Source organism: Phaseolus vulgaris, chromosome 11, assembly GCF_000499845.2.
Source record: "Phaseolus vulgaris cultivar G19833 chromosome 11, P. vulgaris v2.0, whole genome shotgun sequence".
Lineage (NCBI taxonomy): Eukaryota > Viridiplantae > Streptophyta > Magnoliopsida > Fabales > Fabaceae > Phaseolus > Phaseolus vulgaris.
In genome coordinates, this window is record NC_023749.2 from 531,090 (window position 1) to 552,357 (window position 21,268).

At 33.2% G+C, this 21,268-nt stretch overlaps 1 protein-coding gene across 1 annotated transcript; it reads left to right on the plus strand.

Moving 5' to 3' along the window:
- Positions 1-38: 38 nt before the first annotated feature.
- Positions 39-20,622, plus strand: LOC137824751 (structural maintenance of chromosomes protein 6B-like). The gene is made up of 28 exons (XM_068630426.1): positions 39-410; positions 548-653; positions 1,151-1,284; positions 2,714-2,769; positions 3,391-3,477; positions 3,585-3,905; positions 5,682-5,801; positions 6,591-6,725; positions 7,520-7,596; positions 7,684-7,759; positions 8,318-8,392; positions 8,569-8,673; positions 9,334-9,503; positions 9,601-9,703; positions 12,482-12,594; positions 13,373-13,577; positions 13,983-14,114; positions 14,622-14,736; positions 14,851-14,936; positions 15,031-15,126; positions 16,425-16,561; positions 16,670-16,772; positions 17,595-17,674; positions 17,746-17,824; positions 18,053-18,110; positions 19,035-19,132; positions 19,742-19,836; positions 20,268-20,622. The coding sequence occupies exons 1-28, from the start codon at positions 236-238 to the stop codon at positions 20,323-20,325; spliced, it is 3,195 nt and encodes a 1,064-aa protein (XP_068486527.1). The 5' UTR covers positions 39-235; the 3' UTR covers positions 20,326-20,622.
- The last annotated feature ends 646 nt before the right edge of the window (positions 20,623-21,268 follow it).

Consider the following 21,268-nt stretch of genomic DNA (forward strand, 5'->3'; position numbering starts at 1 on the left):
TGCTGAAAGTAGAGCCCAAAAAAAGGGGGAGTGCAAATAAGAATTTGAAGAGCGAAAGCCCAGCCCACCTAACTCCCTTTTTTCCTTCCCGCCATTAAGAGTTTTGCTCCCATTATTTTCTTCTGCTTTTCTTGCAGTGTTCCTAAGTGGCGAGTTTTCTTCTCCCACTTGAGTTGATTTGAATTCAATAAAATTGAGTTAAGGCACAGCGCTAGCAATCCATCGCACAGCTGCAATGAAACGGGGAAGAGAAGAGAGCATGGAGGAATCGAGTTCTAGGGTTTCGCCCACTCTTCACCATCCCACAGCAGGCATCATCAAGCGACTTCGCCTCGAGAATTTCATGTGTCATTCCAAACACGAGACCGAGTTCGGAAACCATGTCAATTTCATCACCGGCCAAAACGGAAGTCAGTTTCCCTTTCTATTCAGTATTCATATATGTGTGTGTTTGTTTTTCTTATGAATTCAAGATTCAGTGTTTGGCAAATCTGTGTCATGTATGAAGGAAAAGTATACGGTGTTTGTTTTGTTTGGGATTTTGCAGGTGGTAAGAGTGCAATCCTAACTGCACTGTGTGTTGCATTTGGCTGTCGGGCCAAAGGAACTCAAAGAGCATCCTCTTTGAAGGATTTCATTAAAACTGGTGCCAGGTAAGTGTGCTGTTTTCTATCTCTTTGTATGAAGAATTTGACCTTAGATGGATTACACCACTGGGGTTCCGAATGAATAGAGTTATCTACAAGGTTATTATTCTTAGTAAGAAGATGGGCTGGGATAAAATATTCTTAGTAAGAAGATGGGTTGGGATAAAATATTCTTAGTAAGGTTCTTGATTCTAAGTTCAGTACATTGGTCTCCTATAATAGGAAGGACCCTGAAGAATTGAGAATCTTGCATCCAAACTAGATGATAAATGAATGGAGCTAATTGTGGTTTGAGTCTAGTGATAATCAACATTTCTGTTTTTATAGTTTATTTGTAATTCTTAAATAAGAAAATATGCGAAGTGATTTATATTATATTAGGGGGGTGAATTAGGATACATTGTTTTCTCTTCTTTTGTTCATATTGTTGATATAGTTGCTATTGGACATACCCAATATAATGTTTTTACGCAATTCTTTGTCATTCTATTCTCTCTTTGTAGTAATGCTGTCATCCAAGTTGAAATTCAAAATGAAGGAGAGGATGCTTTCAAGCCTGAAATATATGGTGACGTTATCAATGTAGAACGTAGGATATCTGAATCCACAAGTTCTACTACATTAAAAGATCACCAAGGTGTGCTTCCATTCCATGTGTTTGTTGTTTTTTTCAGTACAAAGCCTATTACTGCTATGATGTTTTAGTTTACAACAGATTAATTTTCATAAGATATAGGGCCCACTCGTACGCTTATCAAATTTTATTGAGATACAGGGCCCATGTGTGTATGTTTCCTGATTTAATAGAAGCCGAAATTCCTTGTTTTGGGAGATTTCTTCTAGGGATCATGGCCGAAAATCTGTCTTCATTTGTTTAGTGTCCTGATTTATTATTAGTATAATTTTAGAATAATAAAATGATATTTCTTCTTCATGATTGATTAGAATTACATGTGCTTTTATATTGGAAAAGATGACTAGGGGAGATCCTAACCTAACCATCTGATTACAGAATAAATACAAGGATATGACAGGGAGAAAATAAATGACAATAAAATAAAGTCATATTTGAATAATCTTGTATTGATCCTAACTATCTAAATCTTTAGAATAAAGGAGAATAAAATAAATTCGGATCTAAATGATCTTATTTTGGTCTTAGCTACCTACATCTTCCAAAATCCTTAATTGAACTTAAATTTAACATAAAGACACATCAAATGGTCATTCCCCTCACGTTGATTCATGGATGTCCAGGATGCCCAACTTGCATACAAAGAATTTATAATCAGGTCTTGAGAATCCTTGTGTAAGAATTGTTATGACTTGCTACGAAGTGGAAAACAATGACATACTAATTAGGCCTACATCTGCCCTCTCTTTTATAAAATATTTGTCAATTTCAATATGCTTTGTCTGATCATGTTGAATTGGGTTTAGGAAAATGCTATTTGCAGCCTTGTTATCTCAGTAGAACTTCATGGGAGAGTCATAGCAAGTTGTAACTAAATTCTTGAATAACAAACTTATTCAACCTTTTTGTGCCATTGCCCTATATTCATGATTTGCATTACTTCTAGCCACAATGTTTTGTATTTTGCATCTTTAAGTGACCAAATTTCCCCAAAACAAATATACTGTAGCCAAATGTTAACTTTCAGTCAGCAGCTCTGTCCATATTTTGAGAACAGTTAAAGTCCTTGTTGCGTAATTTTCTTGAAAAGTAGTCTTTGCCAGGGAGCACCTTTTAAACTCCCCAGAATCCAGCAAACTGCCTCAAGATGTTCTTCATGTCAAGCTTACTGTGAAGGCTATATTTGGTCAGATATAAGATAAATAAATCCATGTTCTCATTAATTATTATTGAATGTCTAATGATGATTAACTGTGCGTTAAATAGGGTTAATTTTCTGGTGGATAATTCCCAGAGAGATGAGTTTTCTTTATAAATAAAATGTTACATTACAGTAATTAATCAACCCCTTGGATAAGAACTTTTTTTTTATAAATGATTGTTAAGGATGCTTTTTTCACCATTATGTTCTATATCTGGGGTTTGTTGACAGGAAGGAAAGTTGTTAGTCGAAAAGCAGAGCTTCTAGAAATCGTTGAACATTTTAATGTAGGCTTTCTCTCCTGGAGCACTTCTTTTTTTAATGTTCTATCTTGTAGTAATGTGACATCCTTTGAACCTGTTCTTATGCTTTGCTTAATTGTTGTATGATGTATTTAAAAAGCATTATTATTGACATGCTTGATTCCCATTTTATCTTTTGAAGGGGGATGTCTGAGAATAATTAATGTACTTGAGTAGGTCAGGATTAGTAATATATTTTATTTGATTGTTTTTGTTAGAGTTCCCATGTCAACTAATGACATGGATAGGGTGGAGTATATAGGTGAGATGCAATCTTCAACTTACAAGCTAATTTTGTAAATATGAGTCAGAGTTTTGATTGAATTCTTTGGGCAAAATTCTTTGTGCATAAGTAGGGTTAAATGTTAGATTTCCTATCATTGCATTCGCCTAAATAACCAATAATAACATGTTTGAATTTTCTCTTAAAAGCTTCCAAATACTTTTGAGTCTAAAGTAACAAGACACTGTCTTATTTTGAACCAAAACTTTCAATTAATACTCCACAATATTCACCCGAACATGCATTAAATCTTCAGCAATGCCTTTATTTTCTTTTTCAGTGATTTCTTTCTTGCAACTTTTTGTGAATCTCTTCATTTGCAGATTGATGTGGAGAATCCATGTGTAATTATGACTCAAGACAAAAGCAGGGAATTTTTGCATTCTGGGAATAACAAAGATAAATTTAAGGTTAGTTCTTAATTTTTTTTTTTTGATCAGCAATAGTTAGTTCTTAAAGTTGGTGTTATTGTTTCAATAAACCTTACTAGAAGCAACACTGACACTTTATTAATCAGTTCTTTTACAAGGCCACACTTCTTCAGCAAGTCAATGATCTGCTGGAAAGCATTTTCAAGGAAATTACTATGGCATATGAAGTAATTAAAGAGTTAGAGACTGCAATAAGGCCCATAGAGAATGAACTTAATGAGCTGCAAGTTAAAATTAGAAACATGGAACATGTTGAACAAATATCCATACAGGTTCAGCAGTTAAAGAAGAAACTTGCATGGTCGTGGGTTTATGATGTGGACAAGCAACTAGAGGAACAAAATATAAAGATTGAAAAGTTGAAGAACCGGATACCTACTTGCCAGGCTAAGATTGATCAACAACTGGTATGTTAGCCTATGTGCTTAGCACTCAGTAGTTTTCATTTTGTCAATACAATATGAACTTTTCTTTGCGGTTTGACTTCACAAAATTGACTTGCAAGTGGAGATATACACCCTTATATACTATAATATAACCTTCTCCTTAGTCGATGTGGAATCTTCCACATACTCTATCACATCACAATGATAGCTGGACATTTCAAGTGTGGGAAGAAATATTTGTGAGAGGTTCAAAAATAACAGTTTGATAGCAGGTGACATGTAGACCTACCAAACCTTACTACAATAAACCTGATATCATTTTAGAAACTGATTTTTAAGCTTAATTCAACCTCACAACTTATTTACACCCACTTATATATTATATTTTGGCTATATCTTTAGTCAACATGGGATCTCTGACATTAACATTAAGCAAAGATTGTTTACAGTAGAACATAAAAGATAGGATTAGGAATTTCATTGGCTGTTTGTGTATAATTCTCAGTTTTTGCCAGAATTGCTAGTGCCTTCTACATTTAAAATCTAGATGGGTACATAATGGAAAATTATTTAATGCATTTTCACACGGGATAAAATTTAACATATAATTTGGTCTTGCTAAATATGTGATTACTCATAGTATGATAATTTGTTTGGTTTGCATTTTCATTGATACTAGTGTTTGTTAGGACCTTGAATGGGGATATGGTAATTTGTCAGACTGCAGACCAGCCAGCATAAGCCCATTGTGTGGAGGGTCTACCCGGAAGGAAAAGAAGTTGCAGGGAAAGAATGTTGAGGTGGCAGAAAGAGAAAGGGGTGAGGCAATCATGTGAGAGGAATTTTCTTCTATGGGGATTGTGTAGGGAGAGACTGGGTATGCAGAGAGAGTCATTTTCAGTTAGGGTCAGAGAAATTTCCATTCCCTAAAAGAATTTAGCTCTATGGGCCATGGGGATATTCACTCCTCTGCATTTTCCTTCTACACCAGAAATAATACATTGCGTATTTTCTTCCATTGTTGATCCATTTTCCTGTTTTTTGTTATTCTTGTTTGCATCCATGTTGTAATGAAATATTTCAAAAACAATAAAGGTCATGAATTTATAGTAGGTTTATCTTGTGTCAAAATCAAAATACATTGGGTTAACAACATTGTACTCTCTCAGTAAGATGCTGAGGTGGTAAGGTAGGATTGGCCAAAAAGCAAGAAGCTTGTGACCAATTCGTTCTACTTGCTGTTTCCACGACAGAAAGTTCTTGGAATCAAGTTGAATGAAGATTGGATGTGAGAAAGTGTTGGCTACGTGAAGTTCTTGATTGAACGAAGAACTTTCTGCAAAAGCCATGCTTTGGGTCAGTTACAAGCTTATGATAGCGTTATAGAATTCCCAGGAAAACAAAAGAGTGTAAGATAAAGTGAACTAGAAAATTATCTTTAGTTCAAAATTTAGAGACTGAAATCTTAAATGTCTACGCAATATGACTCATTCCAAAGTTAGCAAATAACTGAATACTTGACAAACTAACTAATGGATGAAATGTAAAGGATATTACAATGAAATGAAAATGTAATGCAAACTCGAATGGGCATCTTAACATAAAGTAAATATCTCTAGTACAAGATAGTATTGGATAGTTTTCATATATTTTAACTTAAAATGTTATTTGCTAAGGCTTGCCTACAAATATGATATAATACATCATTATTAACTTTTGTTGCTATCTTCACTGTTTCTTTTTCTGTGCTTATTTTATCTCTAATAGTGTTAAGTTGGACTCTAATTTCTTTTGCAGCATTTGGTTGAAAAGTTGAAGGAAAGCTGCTCCAAGAAGAGGGATGAAATTGCAAGAATGTTGGAGAAGACATCACAAGTTAAGCAAATGAAGGAAAATTTAAACCAATCTGTGTCCATGGTATGTTAGAAGTGGGTGGTCTTACTCCCAGTTCCTCTTTTGCCAAATGCTTTGTTTGAACTATATGTGGATCAAAGTTTCATACTGCATTAGTCCTTATTCAGCTATATGATTGTCATTTACTTGAATTAGGTGATTTGAATATTTCATACTGCACTACTCCTTTTTCAGCTATATGCTTGTCATTTTACTTGAACTAGGTGATCTGGAAGACTTTCCCCTTTTTAATGTGTTAGGTTATTTTTTTCGGATGTGGTGATATCAGTTTCTTCCTGCCAGAAAATATTAACCCCCAAACAAGGAAAAAAAATATTGAATATGCTTCTTTATTGCTGAAAGAAAGGCTAGAATCACCCTAGAGCAAAGGTATATGAGTATACCCCCAAAGGAGCTCCCCTCCTGCCCTTTACACACAAAAAGATCTACCTATATGAATTACAATAAAATAAATAACAGAAAAATAACAAAACCAACTAACATGTTACAACTTTGACCCTTTGCTTTTCCTATGATAAACCTGCAGAGCCTTTATAGATTTCTCTTGGACTCTGTACTATAGTATGACTAATTTTATGCATCAATCATTTTCATGCTTTTGATTTTTATTAATATTTCTTCATATTCTGTCTGTTGCAAATTCATCTTTCTCCTTAAAGGCAAAGAAAGATGCTTTAGAACTCAAGGGAGACTACAGATGATTATTTTATATTTCAATAATTATCTTGCTTTTGATTTTCATTACTCGTACTTCATATTCTGTCTGTTGCAAATGCATATTCCTCCATGAAGGCAAAGAAAGAGGCATTTGAACTTGAGCGAGACTGCAAAAGCAAAACTAGCAACATACAGAAGATGGTACGGCAACTTAAAATGCTTGAACAACAAGTACAGGACATTCGCGAGCAGCATGCAAAAAATACTCAGGTTCTCCAAGTGATACTTTTTTCAGTTTATTGTTCTCGTTCCTTACTCTATATCTATGCTAATACTTTTTTTTATTTAATTTTGTTCAAGTTTCAGCTCGTTTCTTTTTTTCAGTGAAACACTTTGCTTTGTTCATTGGTTCCTTCGATTCTTTTTGACATCTTTTTATTTAAATCTGGATATTGTTCTGAAGTTGTTGTGGTTGGTGGTCACTTCTGACGTGCTTTAATTGCGACCTCTCTGGGATGCCTTCATTGGATCCTCACCTTACTACCTTGTAAGCCAGCTTTTGGGGTTGAGTTTAGGCTCTAAGCCCAAATTATTAGATGATATTAGAGTCTGTTGTATGTCTATTCTTGGGTCACCTGCATTGCCATGTTCTTGTCCCATAGCCCTAGATGTGAGAGAGTGTGTTGGAAAGTTGCTCTAGTTGTGGTCACCCTTAGCCTGCCTTAACTGTGGCTCCTTGGGCTTTCTTCTTTTCAGCCGGAGGGGTTGGATTGGGGGAAAACTGTGTGGTGTTTTTTGGTTGGCACTTTGTTATGGCTTATAATATATTTAATTATTGATTATTGACACATGTCATATTCAACTTAAACTACCTATTTGTTAGTTGTTACTTTTCAATTTCTTTTCAGTATCATTTTCTGTAATGTTTATCACTTTTCCTTTTGGTTGTACTTTGGTTTTAACTTTTGATCTGCTTCATCAATTTGAATTGCTCGTATTTGATAGCAATGCCATTTTTTTTTATAAATAAGCTTCAGTTCCTATTATTTTTCATAATAATGTAGGCTGAAGAATCTAACGTGGAGGAGAAACTGAAGGTGCTTAAAGATGAGGTTCATGCAGCTGAGTTAAAGCTTAAGGGGTTATAATTTTACTTGTGTGGTTTTTCATATTTGTGTTTTACTTGGGATTTGAAGTTCTAGTTTTTAATTATCCTTGGTCATTTCAGATTGAAAGAAGAAGATGCTTCTTTAATGGAGAGCATACGTAGGCAAAATGATGAAATCCAAAAGATAGCTGATAAGGTGTGCTGTTTACTAATGCTTTTAAATTGTGTTGTAATCCTTATTCTCTCTTTGGTTGCTCGTCAACACATTTTTTTTACGGTTTTGATTTTCTAATTTCAATTAAATTTTCAGAATTTTTACATGTTCTTTACCTTTTCTTGTAACACTAAACTTTCTGTAATGTGTGCCTTTTAATGGGCTTTTTTTATTTAGGGAGCTGATAAAAAGTTATTGTTTCCTTAAAATAAGATAAACCAAGCATGCAATAAATCTGATTATGAATTTGTCTGAAAGCTGTTACTTTGTCAGAGTGCTAGTCAGTCGGAGGGGGTTCTTTGGAATTCTAAATATTGGAAATTAGTAAATGCACTTAGGGGATAGTATGTAATGTTAGAATTTGTTCAGTGTTCATGGAAATTAGTATACGAAGTTGGACTCATTTAATATAGCCTTGCAAATTGTCTCCAGCCACTAAGTCTATCAAGAGTCTATATATATGGATGGATGTCATGCATGTACTCATTTTCTTGAGTAAGAAAGCTGATTCCTTGTGTATAATTCATTTCCTTTTCATAGATTCATGATCATGAAAAAAATCACCATGCTATCATGTGTCGAATCCGTGATCTTCAACAACATCAAAACAATAAGGTATAACAAATATTGCAGTTCTTTATGAAGCTTAAAATGTTGCTTTTAGTTTTTGCTTTTGTGTATTTTGTTCATTTCCATCAGATGTAATAGACTGAATAAATTTTTGTAAAATTCCTTGCTTTAATGTTGATAAGAACAGTATTTCATGGCTTTGACAATCTTTTTGGAAGCAGATTACTGTTTTTGGAGGAGGCAAAGTAATCAATTTGTTACAAATAATTGAGAGGCACCACCAAAGGTTTAAGATGCCTCCAATTGGTCCAATTGGTGCCCATTTGGTAATATAACATGTAATCCCTTTTGTCATATATTACATATTGCTTTCCCGGCATATGCAGAGTCTTTTGGTTTGAATGAAATTAAGCGTCTTTCTTTGGTTAGCTGTGTTGCCTTCTTCTCAGTGGAAGAAATAAATGAAGACACTGATATAATATAACTATATAATTTTAATCTCATTTGTCAATATTTTTCTCTTGGTTTCTCATATTTGGATAAGATGGTTTATTTGCTTCATTTTGGGTTTATGCACCTGGTTTTTCTGTGGGGTTTATAGGTATCAGGTTTGGTATTTTTCTCTTTTCCTTGATACAGTTAGGACATGGGGGACTCCTGCTCTGTAATTCTATTTTATTTCCTTCTAAATTCTTATATATTCTCAGTTCCCTGGTTGTTAGTTAATCTTTACAAAGGTGTGACTACATGCTTAATGCTATCTATCCCAAGTTTTCTCATTGATGTAATGCCATTTTCAAGTTTATTTCTTAGCCTTGTCAATTAATTAAATTGTGGTTGGTTTCGCAGTTAATAAGCCATACTAGATTGTATTACTTGGCATTGCTTTTTATTATTTAGCAGAGTTGCTTAATATTGATAAATAGGTGTTGCATGTCAATTACTTATTCAAATTATTATGTTGGATTGTTTTTATGGTTTAACAGAAGCTTCTTCATGGCAATAAATGGGCACTTGCCCTTGAATATGCTATTGGGAGATTGCTCAATTCTTTTATAGTGACTAATCATGCGGATTGTCGTCTTTTGAAACAATGTGCGAAGGAAGCAAACTATGGTCACCTTCAAATTATTATTTATGATTTTTCAATCCCAAGGTACATTGTTAGCTCCATATCCGTTTGCCTGTTCCTGTCTTAGTTTGTGTTTCATATTTTTGGTTGTGGTCATATTCTTTTACTTTCTGGTGCATAGGTTGACGATACCACAACATCTGCTTCCTGATACAGAACATCCATCAATTCTTTCTGTCTTACAATGTGAGAATCACACTGTGATTAATGTCCTAGTGGATCAGGTAATTGACTAATATTTGCTTCCTGAAAATAATGTTCTATCTCAATGAATATTGATTGCTTATTTAAAGGAAATCACAGTTCATTTGGTTTATATTTTCCTTATTTTGTTCTTTCCCATTCTTTCCTACATGTTATTCTGGGAGTGGGAGGATATCTTATCCTTGTTTTAAATCTTTTCAGTTATAAACTCTTCTATCTGAAGTTATCTTTTCTAAGCTCTCCATCAATCATTTCCAAAATTAATTATTCTTGCATATTAAATATATCCCCAGTTAGCCACATTTTTTCGTAGATTGTTCTATAACTGTTTTTTTTGTGTGTGTGGAATTCTTTCTTTTGCATGTTCAGAGTGTTGGGTTTTCCCTTTTGTTATTGGCTGGTGTTTGTTGACTATCTTTACTATATGTGAGAGATGAAAAAGAAGCCAAATTCTTGTTGCAATTATGTCTGGCTTTGGTGCATGTGTGGGCAATATGCAATTCACAAATCTTTATAAGAGATTTTTTTGGATGAGCAGTTGCTTCATAACTTTATGCTCCTGGCTTTTACTTGGTGTAAAGGACTGTTTTTATTGGTTTCTTTTAAAGAAGTGTTACATATTGGGTGGCTAAGAGAGAAAAATAGATGCACGGGATTCTGAAAACTGTGTATATGGACTTCAGTCTATTTGATATTAGTTGACTTCAATAAATACAAATAGTTCTAGGATATTTTATTCATATATACATGATATGACATACCTATAAATCATATTCTAATGCTAATTCGATATCCCTGTAATTATAAAGATTCTAATTAAATAAGGAAACAATTTATAAAATGTAAAAGAAAAATGCATCCTAAGATATCGTCTATAAGATACTCTAATTTTTTTTTATGATAATATCATAAGATATTTCTCATATTTTTAACTCTCCTCCTCAAGTTTATGCTAACTAAGATTTAGCTTGTCACAACAAAATAATTCACTGCAAATTAAAAAAAACACAAAAATTGAGCTCCACTATAGTCAATAATAGGTGGAGAGAAAAATAACTTAGTCAGAGTCAGATTGATGGAATGTTTATTAGCTTGAGAGAAATTCATGGCGAGCAAACCAGACCCGTCCTTCTCAAAACCACATTTGGAAACATCAACCTAATATTATTGGAGACTCAAACTTGAAACTAAGTTTGATAACGAATTTTGGGATAGAAACAAGGTTAGGGCATATAAGGTGAAGTCAGGGTTAGTGCATCTGGTACAAATTTGGTGCCACTGCATCTTGGACATAGATAGAGTCTGGGCATTTGAAAGGTGGAGTGTAGGGTGTGTCACAAAAAAAGTCAGCGATGTTGTATGACAGTTGCGAATCAAAGTGAAAAGCTAGACCAGGACACAATAGAGATGTGTCAGTGCCACTTTTTTCTTTTTTGGGAACTCAACAGCGCAATAGTAATAAAACAGGTCATGGAGGATGACACCACTTTGATAAAATGTTGAAAGAGAGAAAAATAAATGCAAGTTGATAACTGTGTATGGGTCCTTTTTTGTATAAGCTAATTGAAATAAATACAAATAATTATAGGAGATTTTTTTCTTGTATATATGATAAAATAATGCATATAAATCATATTCTATTCAATGTGATTGTAATAAGATATTTTGTATAATTATAAAGATCCTAATTAAATATGGAAACAAATTATAAAGTATAAAAGAAGAATAAATCTTAACTGATTATCTAAGATACTGTAAAATATTCTGAGATAAAATCATTAAATATTTCTCATATTTTTAACAATAGTGATTAGGTACTAAAGAATTTTTAGATTCAGAGAAAATGAGACAGAAAATAAAACTGCTAAATGATTATTGAAGTTCTGATTCCTTAAACTAAAAGCTCAGTGTATGTAGTACAATGTAGTTGTAACAGAGAGAGACAGGTGGTAGTAGCCAGAGTAATTAGCTCCGCTGAGTTGTAAGCTACTTAATGAACAAATACATATAGAGAGAGATATTAAAGCATGTGCTCAAACATAAGCTGTATGTATACTGTCATTCCTCCTCCAAATTAGAGTGAGAGGTGAGAAGTGCTGAGAACCCGGACTATAATAAACTGAGCCTGGTTTTGTAAGGATGTCAGCCTACTGCTCTTAAGCATGAATGTAGGAAACAAGAGCTTTTGGTAGGGACTTGGTTATTGTGGGGTGCCTTAGTTCACATTTAGTAGTATGAGATGCTTGGTGGAGTTCACTAAGTGCTTGAAACATTTAAATACTCTACCAAACATCCCATACTATTTGATGCGGGGCTTAGGCATCTATAATACTAGGTCCCTATCACAGCACTGCTCCTAAGCATCGACAACCAGCTCTAATACCAATAAATAAGCAGCGCTTGGGGGACCCCCACCCTAAAAATGTAGCTCTTAAGCGGAAGAATCAATGCTTAAATACTCCACCAAGCATCTTATAGTGCTTGATGTGGGATTTGGACACTATAATACCTGAGTCTGTATCATTTTTATTGTTTTTCTTTTGGATTTAATATAGTCCACTGAAGAATAATGTCCTTAACACAGTGAAAGTTTTATGAAATAGTATGAAGAAGAAAGAACTTAAACAATGATGGAATGGAGCACTGCTCCTTGCAATATGAAAACTGAAAGATAGTATACTAAGTATGATAACTGCTCTGCCACTGATAGAACCAACTTCTCTCTTTACCCTGAAACCACCATGTACCCTCTCGATTATTTTTTTGTCTTCCACTTAATATGTTTATTGCTTCTCTAGGGAAGTGTTGAGAGACAAGTTCTAGTCAAGGATTATGAAGTTGGGAAAGTGATTGCCTTTGAACGAAGGATCCACAATTTGAAGGAGGTCTACACAGCAAATGGATGTAGAATGTAAGTCACTACTAATTGACATTGCAATTCAGTGTCCTGCATGCACAACTTCTTCTGTAAATAGATACTGTTATTTACTAGCAATTCATATTTATACAACACATTTGAGTGAAATGGCTTGGTATATGGATAACATGGTGAGTGACCCTTTCAATGAATCTAGGATAGGCTCTGATATCATTTTACAAAGTGGTTTAGACCTAACTCAACTCTACAAAACTAGCTTGTGGTGAGGGTTTTTCTCACTTATATACTGTGTTTTGTCACTATTTCTAGTTAATGTGGAACTTGGGTTTTCCTCATTGTGAACTCGAGTCCTTGGCAGGAGAGTTCTTGCATTCACCTCTCAGTGTTTGGGGTTCCTTTTCCAATCTTTTTACCCTCTACTCCTTTATATGAAAAAGACAAGATTATTTATCTTGGATATTATATAGCTGCTGTCTTTCTAGTAAAACGTGTGATCAGTCAGTGTTCCTTGATATTGTCTTAGAACCTCAATAAGAAAAGCTTTTTGGGATTCAGTCCTGTTACAGCCATGCTCCTAGGCCCTTCTAACATGTTGAAATACAATACTTATCTGTGATGATATGTTCCATTTTCTTTCAACCAAATGCTTCAGCATGAGTTCCAACCCCTGTTGTCAATTCAGTACAGAAGTTTTAGTACGTAGCAGTATGGATCAAAGCTTCAGACTGATGAAAATTTCTTGTGTACGTGTGTATCTTCAAGCCATGGCCCACAAGTTGGAACTGTGTTTCCTAATCTAAGTTCTTTTTAGGTTTTCTCGAGGTCCAGTGCAGACTGTTCTTCATCCAAATAAGAGGCAAAGAACTGGTCGTCTTTGTGGTTCTTTTGAAGATGAGATTGAGAAACTTCATGCTGAAGCATCTGATGAACAAAGGGTTGCCAATGAATGTAAAAGAAATAAAAGAGTGGCAGAAGTCAAGCTGGAGGAACTTGACAAAAATATGAGTTCTATTAAGGTAAATTTTTGTATTATTAGATTATATTTTTCTTCAAAAACCTTCTATTTTTTTGCAATATCATATTGCTTGAAGGAAAGAATTGATAACACCACATGATAAAACTCTGCTTCATGCTTAAATAAATCGCTGAGAACTAACTCCAATGGTAAGCTACAACCATGACTGCTACATGACCACAAAAAGAACATATCTTGAGAAGAGGACTTAAAAATCTTCCTTGTGTAAAATTCTAAATCCTCTAAAATGTAAATAATATTTTAAAAAAAATACTAAAATGGATAAGATAAAACTATGTTTTATTTTTTAAGAAAAGAATCATTAACTTCATTATTACCTTTTAACATGTACCGGTGATGTGTGCTTGATCTGATGCCTTTTTGTTTTTGTTTTCTTTCTTTGTAGAGACAATGTGTAATTGCTGGTAAAAGTTTTACTTCGAAGAAGCTAGCTCTGGAGGAAGAAATGCATTTGCACACCGCTGAAAATAGTGCAACACCTTTGTCCTCTGTTGATGAGCTTGTTGAAGAGATTTCAGTTTGTTCTCTATCATCCATTCCATTCTTCAACTAGACATTCTACTTGTTCTAAGCAGTAGTGTTAATAATTTTGTGAAGGCACAAACATGCAGTGAAAACTATTTTTTTTTCCTTTTCATACTTTTTTTGGTTGGGTGTGGGATGGGGGATGCAACTTTAAGGAGGTTGTGTCCTTTGCCCTACACCTCTGCTAACAGCAGGTAACAAGAAGAACAGAGGGCCAGAGAGAGTTGAAACCCCAAGGCAAACTGATCTCAAGTCATTTGTTAATATAGACAATAATCAATTTTTATATTAGAAAGAGACTTATAATTGAATCCATCAAATGTTAAGAATGAGTTGTGCTGTAAATTTTAACAAAGCTTCATAAGGCTGATTGATTCAAGTTTATTAGAGACACGATAGGGTGCAAAACTTTTAAAACCTGCTACTGGTTCCTAAGACATTGCAAATTTGATATTTTGTTTCTCAGTTGAAATGATGTTTTATTCTTACTGAACACCAGGAGATCCGGAAAAAAATAGAAGAAGAACAAGTTTTGCTAGAGGGCCGTCAGCAAAAGGGGCTTGAAGCAGCAGGAAAAGCAGATGATCTTAAAGTAAAATTTGACAAACTGTGTGGTATGATATAATACGAGTTATTCGTTTCATGTCAGTGAGATCATCTGCAGTTCTGTTTATTGAATTGTAGAAAGGTTATGTGATGCATATTCTATTGGATGCCATAAAATGTAGAATCAGCGAATGGTGAAATTGCTGCCCTGGAGAAAGCTGAGAGTGAACTTGTAGAAATTGAAAAAGAAATGGGTTCTGCAAAAAAGGTTTTTTTTTTGTTATTGAATACCTGAAAATATCTTCTACCCATTTATTTTTTAAATTGCGTTGTCTTTTTTTCTTCTTAAAAACATTTTACAGGCAAAGGATCATTACGAGGGTGTCATGAAAAACAAGGTCCTACTTGATATTGAGGAGGCAGAGAACCACTCTCAGGAGCTTACAAAGAAGCGCGAGGTGCATATTGGTTAAGATTAGTGATGTAAATATTTTAGACTGAACTATCATTATATGCTTATCACTTTTTCTATTAGATGCGAAAGCAAGTATGTGGTCAATGAACTGGACCATTTAGCATCTTAAAACTAAAATGTTTCTCTTTAGATACTAGGAGATACTATTAATTACTGTGAATATTCAGATATTGTAGGGTTACAAGTACAATAAGTTATTATTAATTATTGTATTTATTTCAATAATTTATTTCTAGGGTGTACATTAAGAATTTCTTTCCTATTTTAATTTCTTCTCTAACTTATTTCAAGTGTTTTAAAATGAGAAGAATTCAATTACTTACAGTTTTTTCCACTATATAAATTTGAAGTAGAAATTAACTAAAAGTTATGCAGGATTGCATTCTGCTTAATTCTTTTTTTTCTTGTGTTGATAGCACCTTATCTAGGAAATATTTGGACATCAGAAAACCTGAAAATCCACTTGATATTGCATGTGTCATGGAAACTGCCACTGCCTAGCTAACCCATATTGACAGCCTTGTAATCCTAAAGTATGAAATTATTAAAAATCCCCAAATTAGCTACAAATACCAAAATGTAAACAAATCCCAATTCATATAAATATTGTTTTATTCCTCATGCTGTAATGCAAGCCCTATTCTTATTCATATGTCATTATCCATGAGAAGATCAATGTTCTTCCTGTAGCAACTGAGAGAAAGAGAAGTGTTGGAAAAAATATTGTGAAAGCTCAGAAGAGCAAGGCATTCCCATTGCATATTGGTCAAGAAAGGACCCTTGAGAAACCCAATAAATCAAAACCTTTTTGGAAGATAAGGAAACAAACCTGCCCAATGTTAGTTGTGTAGGGAGAAATATGGCTATATTTTTGGGGATTTTGCTCCAGCTGGATACTCGAAACTTCCATAAGAAGTGTACTTTTCAAACGTTTCTAATAGATAGAGAAAAAAAGCAAGCATCTTAGACATATGTACTGCCATCTCCAATCTGCACTAGAGCTTTTTTTTGTACTATCCTTTAGATTCTTTTCTGTAGATCCCGGATTTTATACTTTATATTTTGCTTAACCGTTAATAAACAAGATTATGTGATGAATGGAAAGATTACCTTGCTTATTATTACAAGTGTTGTGTGCATGAAAAAAATCTGCTGTTAACTTCACTAATCCTATGTGTTCTGGGATTTACTCATGCATTATTGGATAACTCAGTAATCTAAATCATAAAAGATATATTAGTATCTATATCTTGCTGATACCAACCTTGGTTCAAACTGCAGGAAAGCGTTGAAAAGGCTTCCATAATATGCTCTCAGAATGAACTTGATTCATTAGGAGGTTGTGATGGGAATACCCCGGAGCAAATCAGTTCTCAATTAGGAAGACTTAATCAGACACTTATGCGCGAGAGTCAAAGGTTTGACATTAATATATTTATTTATTTTGTCAGGTTGCTATGCTCGAGCAGGAGTTCTGTTTGTATGTCTGCATTATGATTTTCTCTCATTTTGGTTTCCCTATTTAGGTACTCTGAATCAATCGATGATCTTAGGATGCTGTATAAGAAAAAAGAGCGTAAGATTATGAAAAGGCAGCAAGTTTACAAAACCCTTCAACAGAAATTGGATGTATGTATTTTTTGGTTTTATTTATTCTTTTCCATAAATGCAATTTTGTGGGCATTTGTTAGGTATAAATAAAGCCACCTGTTTGCATTCACCCAAAATATTTATCTTTTGGATTAGTTTGTTCTTTTGATGGATACCGATCCTTGCTATCCTATTCTTCTACTATATAAATTAAATTTCAGCACAAATAAGGTCCACCTGGCATTGTCCCACGTGATGGGACCCAAAATTATGAATAGAACAACTGCGAGACAAAATTGTTGAATGAGCTAAAACAGAGAGATAAATCCCTGTTACAGGACTATTGTTGGGAAGCAATGATGATATATGAACAATGGTTGGAGCACATCTCCTTGCAGAAATGGAAAACAAGAAATATAGACTATTGAACTCCCCCTGCCCCCGGAACCCCATTTTCTTGAGGAGGACCCATTTCTTCACTTGTCCCAGCCAACCAAATTATTCTTCAAAAGAATGATGACCCAATCGGTTACCTCCGACACATCCATCTTTCTCATCTTGCTGCCTGATTGCCAAATTATTTTTAACTGTAATCATGATAGATTAATTTCCCCTTTTTTCTAACTGCACTTATGAAAGCTAGATTATAGCCTTAAGTATTATGATTAGTGTCCCTATATAGTATATATACACTTAATCCACCTTCTTATTATCAGAAAATAGCTTTTAGTTTTTCAATATCCCTTTTCAAGTGTGATAGAATTCTTTTACTTGTTCATTCTTCATTTGATGCAGACATTTGATGAGGTGACGTTCTTGGTTAATGCTTTTTAGGGAGTAAGTTTTTCTATATTGTTGCAGGCTTGCCAGAGAGCTTTGGAGTTACGAACGAGAAAGTTTCAGAGAAATGCAACATATCTGAAGCACCAACTTTCTTGGAAGTATGCCTTGTTGTTACTGTCACAAGATTTTTTTTTTCCTTTTAACCTTGACTTCTTTAAATCATCCTCAGATTTAATGGCCATTTGAGAAAGAAGGGGATTAGTGGACTTATCAAAGTTAATTATGAACAGAAAACCTTAATGATTGAGGTAAAATTACTTTGTTTGTGATATATATATTTCTTTGCAGTATCCTTTACCCTCCCTTTTCAAATAAGCAAAATTTTTATAGTTATTATTTTTTTTGTGAAGTGAACAAATACTAATTCGTGTTATGTCAACCTTCAGTTTGTACCTGTATAAATGTGTTTCTCGGACTTCAGTGCGTGTGACCTAAATTGTTTCCTTTGTTTATTTTAATTTATTTATTATTTTTAGGTACAAATGCCACAAGATGCATCAAACAGAGCCGTTCGAGATACTAGGGGGCTTTCAGGTTCGATATAGGATAGTGATGAATATGCTGCCATCATAGGATGAAATATATATATATATATATATATATATATATATATATATATATATATATATATATATTGGTTTATTTGTTGTCGTTTAATTTCAAGGCAGATGATTGAGGGAAACAGTTATGTGTTGATGTTGAAACTTTAGGGTTTAGCCCAGGAAAAGGGAAAATAAAGATGAAGGGTACCAACAAATTAGATATTAAGATGTTTCTATCAATTACTATTACCTCATTCACGTGTTTGTATGGATTTCATTCATTACTACTACTAGTACTACTTGTTCAGGCCCAAACTCACTGCTAGTAAAACTTGTTACCCTAATATCTTCTAATAGATTGCATAAGTTTATATCTTTTATGCCAGGGGAAATTATAGTCTTTGCATTTGGGCTTAACTTAACTCTACAAAAGTGAGAGTTGTCCCTCACATCCGAGCTCTGCTTTAGCTTAATCTCTTGTCAATGTTGGACTTCAGTTTTTCTTCTATACATCCTCTCACGGCCAACACTAACGGGTTTAGTGTTTGTATAAAATGATAGGTGACCTAATAACAGATTTAGGATAAACTTTTCTTAACATTTGAGTTTGAGTGTTAACCTTACAAAATTAGCATGTGAGGTGAGAGTATTTCCCACTTATATTCACTACTTCAGTCTTATTTGTAACTAATGCAATGTAAATAAATGATCTGTTTGCATGATTGGTACAGGTTGTAGTGCTAACCTGGTTAGGTTGCAACCTGTATAGTGATGCAATAGCATTATTTCTTTGGTTAAAAAAAAGTTATCTGTTTACATATGCATTGCTTTGTTTTTGTACATGATTTAGTCATCCATTCCACTAGTGATTTTACTTAGTATTTGTATATTTTTTTATATATTTTTTTATAATTAGGTGGGGAGCGTTCTTTTTCAACATTGTGCTTTGCGTTGGCGCTTCATGAAATGACAGAGGCCCCTTTTAGGGCAATGGACGAATTTGATGTCTTCATGGTAAAATTGTTTGTTGCTACTAATCTAGGATTATTACTTTTAACCTTCATATAGTTAATAATAGTGCTATAATTTGGTTGCTTACTTGGCCATTTTTAGATGTATGTAGTTTTGTTTTTTTTTTTATTAGCAAAAGAATAAATAAAATAAAATGAGACACTTCAGGGTGTCTCAACCATTATACAAATAATCTCAACACAAACTTCTTATCTTCCAACCAGTTGGGCAACACAAGCTTCATATAGTTGTTTGACGATTTGCATCCGGTTTGTACTAGACCCATACCCATTGATCCCCCATTTTTTTTCTCCATGTCTTATATTATTCACGACATTCTTTGTTTCTATTTACCTGTATGCTTACTTAGTACCAAAACCTTGAACTTTTTATCGTTATTGAGAAACACAGATTTTTTAGTATTTTTTTAATCTTTGCGCAGTTATTTGTATTTAGTATTTAATATTTAATTATATAAGCTATGCACCATACTGCTATAGTGTTTGAGGTTAGCTACCTTCCATGATTGATAAATATGCTTTATACTTTGTTTTATATAAAATTTAGAAATCTGTTGAGTTTTCTAAGGTGGAATTTGGATTTAATCTTCAGGATGCAGTAAGCAGAAAAATCAGCTTGGACACTCTAGTTGATTTTGCGGAGGCGCATGGATCACAGTGGATATTCATCACTCCGCATGATACTAGGTATTTCTTTCAACAATAGACCTAGATTATTATCATTTCAGCAATCAGCTTCCAAGAACTGCACTATACTAAAGTATAAATAGGTTTTATGAACTCAAAGTATAATCAAAGAAAATATAGGAAAGAAAGGAAATTATTTTATTGATGACTGTAAACCCTAAAATATCTCAAAATTGGATAAAATGGATGAACAACCTAGATCCCCAATCTTGACTATATTATTGGAAAAATGATGGTTTGACGAATCCAAGAGTTATATATTACTCTTCATGGGATGAATTTAGAAATAAATATATATAATAAAAGATAAATTTGTAATTAAATGATATGAAAAATTATTAAAATAATAGTATTGAGAGTTGTAATGTGGTTATATAAAAATGGTGGATTCTCAATGTATCATTATTCATTATTGATATCTGAATGTGCAGCATGGTGAGGACGGGAGACAGGATAAAAAAGATGCAGATGGCTGCTCCTCGTTCTTGATCCTTTGTAATTTGCTTTATTTATGGCAGCTGCAAACCCTATGAAACTGTATTTTTTTTATTCTTTGTTTAATCATGTCCATTATCTGATAATTATATGCTTTAAATTTTATTTTGTTGTATGGTGTTTGAGGGGCAAGTTTAACCCTGATCTATACATTTTCAGTTAAATATTTTATTTAATTGATGTAAATAAGTAGATAAGGTTGTGTCTGGAACTATTCCTTAAATATATTCCAATTTTATCTGAGTGAGAGATAAAATTTATGAAGCTACAATAAAATTGTCTCATTTTTTATTTCGGAAAGTAGACTATTTTCAATGTTAAGAAAGTAAATAGAAATGCCCTTAATTTTGTGAAAAAAAGAATTGATGAATAAAATGTAGTAAATCTGTTGTCTCTAAGTTAAATCGAATTATGTATTGTTTCAAGTAATTTAATTGATAACTAATTAAATTTCTTTTCACTAAGCCAAATATTATCTCAAATATAGGTGTGTTAGCTCATGAATGGTTTTTAAATATCTTTATCAGCAATTAATTTGTTAAATATTTAAATTTAAATTTCACTACTTTATGAAAAATTAAATGGTAACACAATTCACATTTGATAAACAATTTATTTTATAATTCTTAGGAACTATATAAGTGAAATTAGCTCCAAAATGAAAATTCTAGGGTTTAGTCATTGATTTTTAGCTAGGAAACAGTGGCATGACTTGTTGAACAGATGTGATAAGAGTTAAAATGCTTATTTATATTAAATATACACAACTTATATATAATATTGAATATAAATATGTTTTGCCACCAATCTATTAAAAAACGTATTATAATTATTGAGGGAATAGTCAAATTCATCTGATGTTTAAAATAATGAATTCATTAGGTTTTACAAGCAATTTTAATAACATAAAATAATCGAACAACTTACTCAAACAAAA

Excerpts from the sequence above, each read along its gene's own strand:
- LOC137824751 (XM_068630426.1), top strand. The coding sequence starts at position 236 with ATGAAACGGGGAAGAGAAGAGAGCATGGAGGAATCGAGTTCTAGGGTT. Across the intron at positions 7,760-8,317 it reads TCCAAAAGATAGCTGATAAG|ATTCATGATCATGAAAAAAA; the intron begins GTGTGCTGTTTA and ends TCCTTTTCATAG. Across the intron at positions 9,704-12,481 it reads TTAATGTCCTAGTGGATCAG|GGAAGTGTTGAGAGACAAGT; the intron begins GTAATTGACTAA and ends TTGCTTCTCTAG.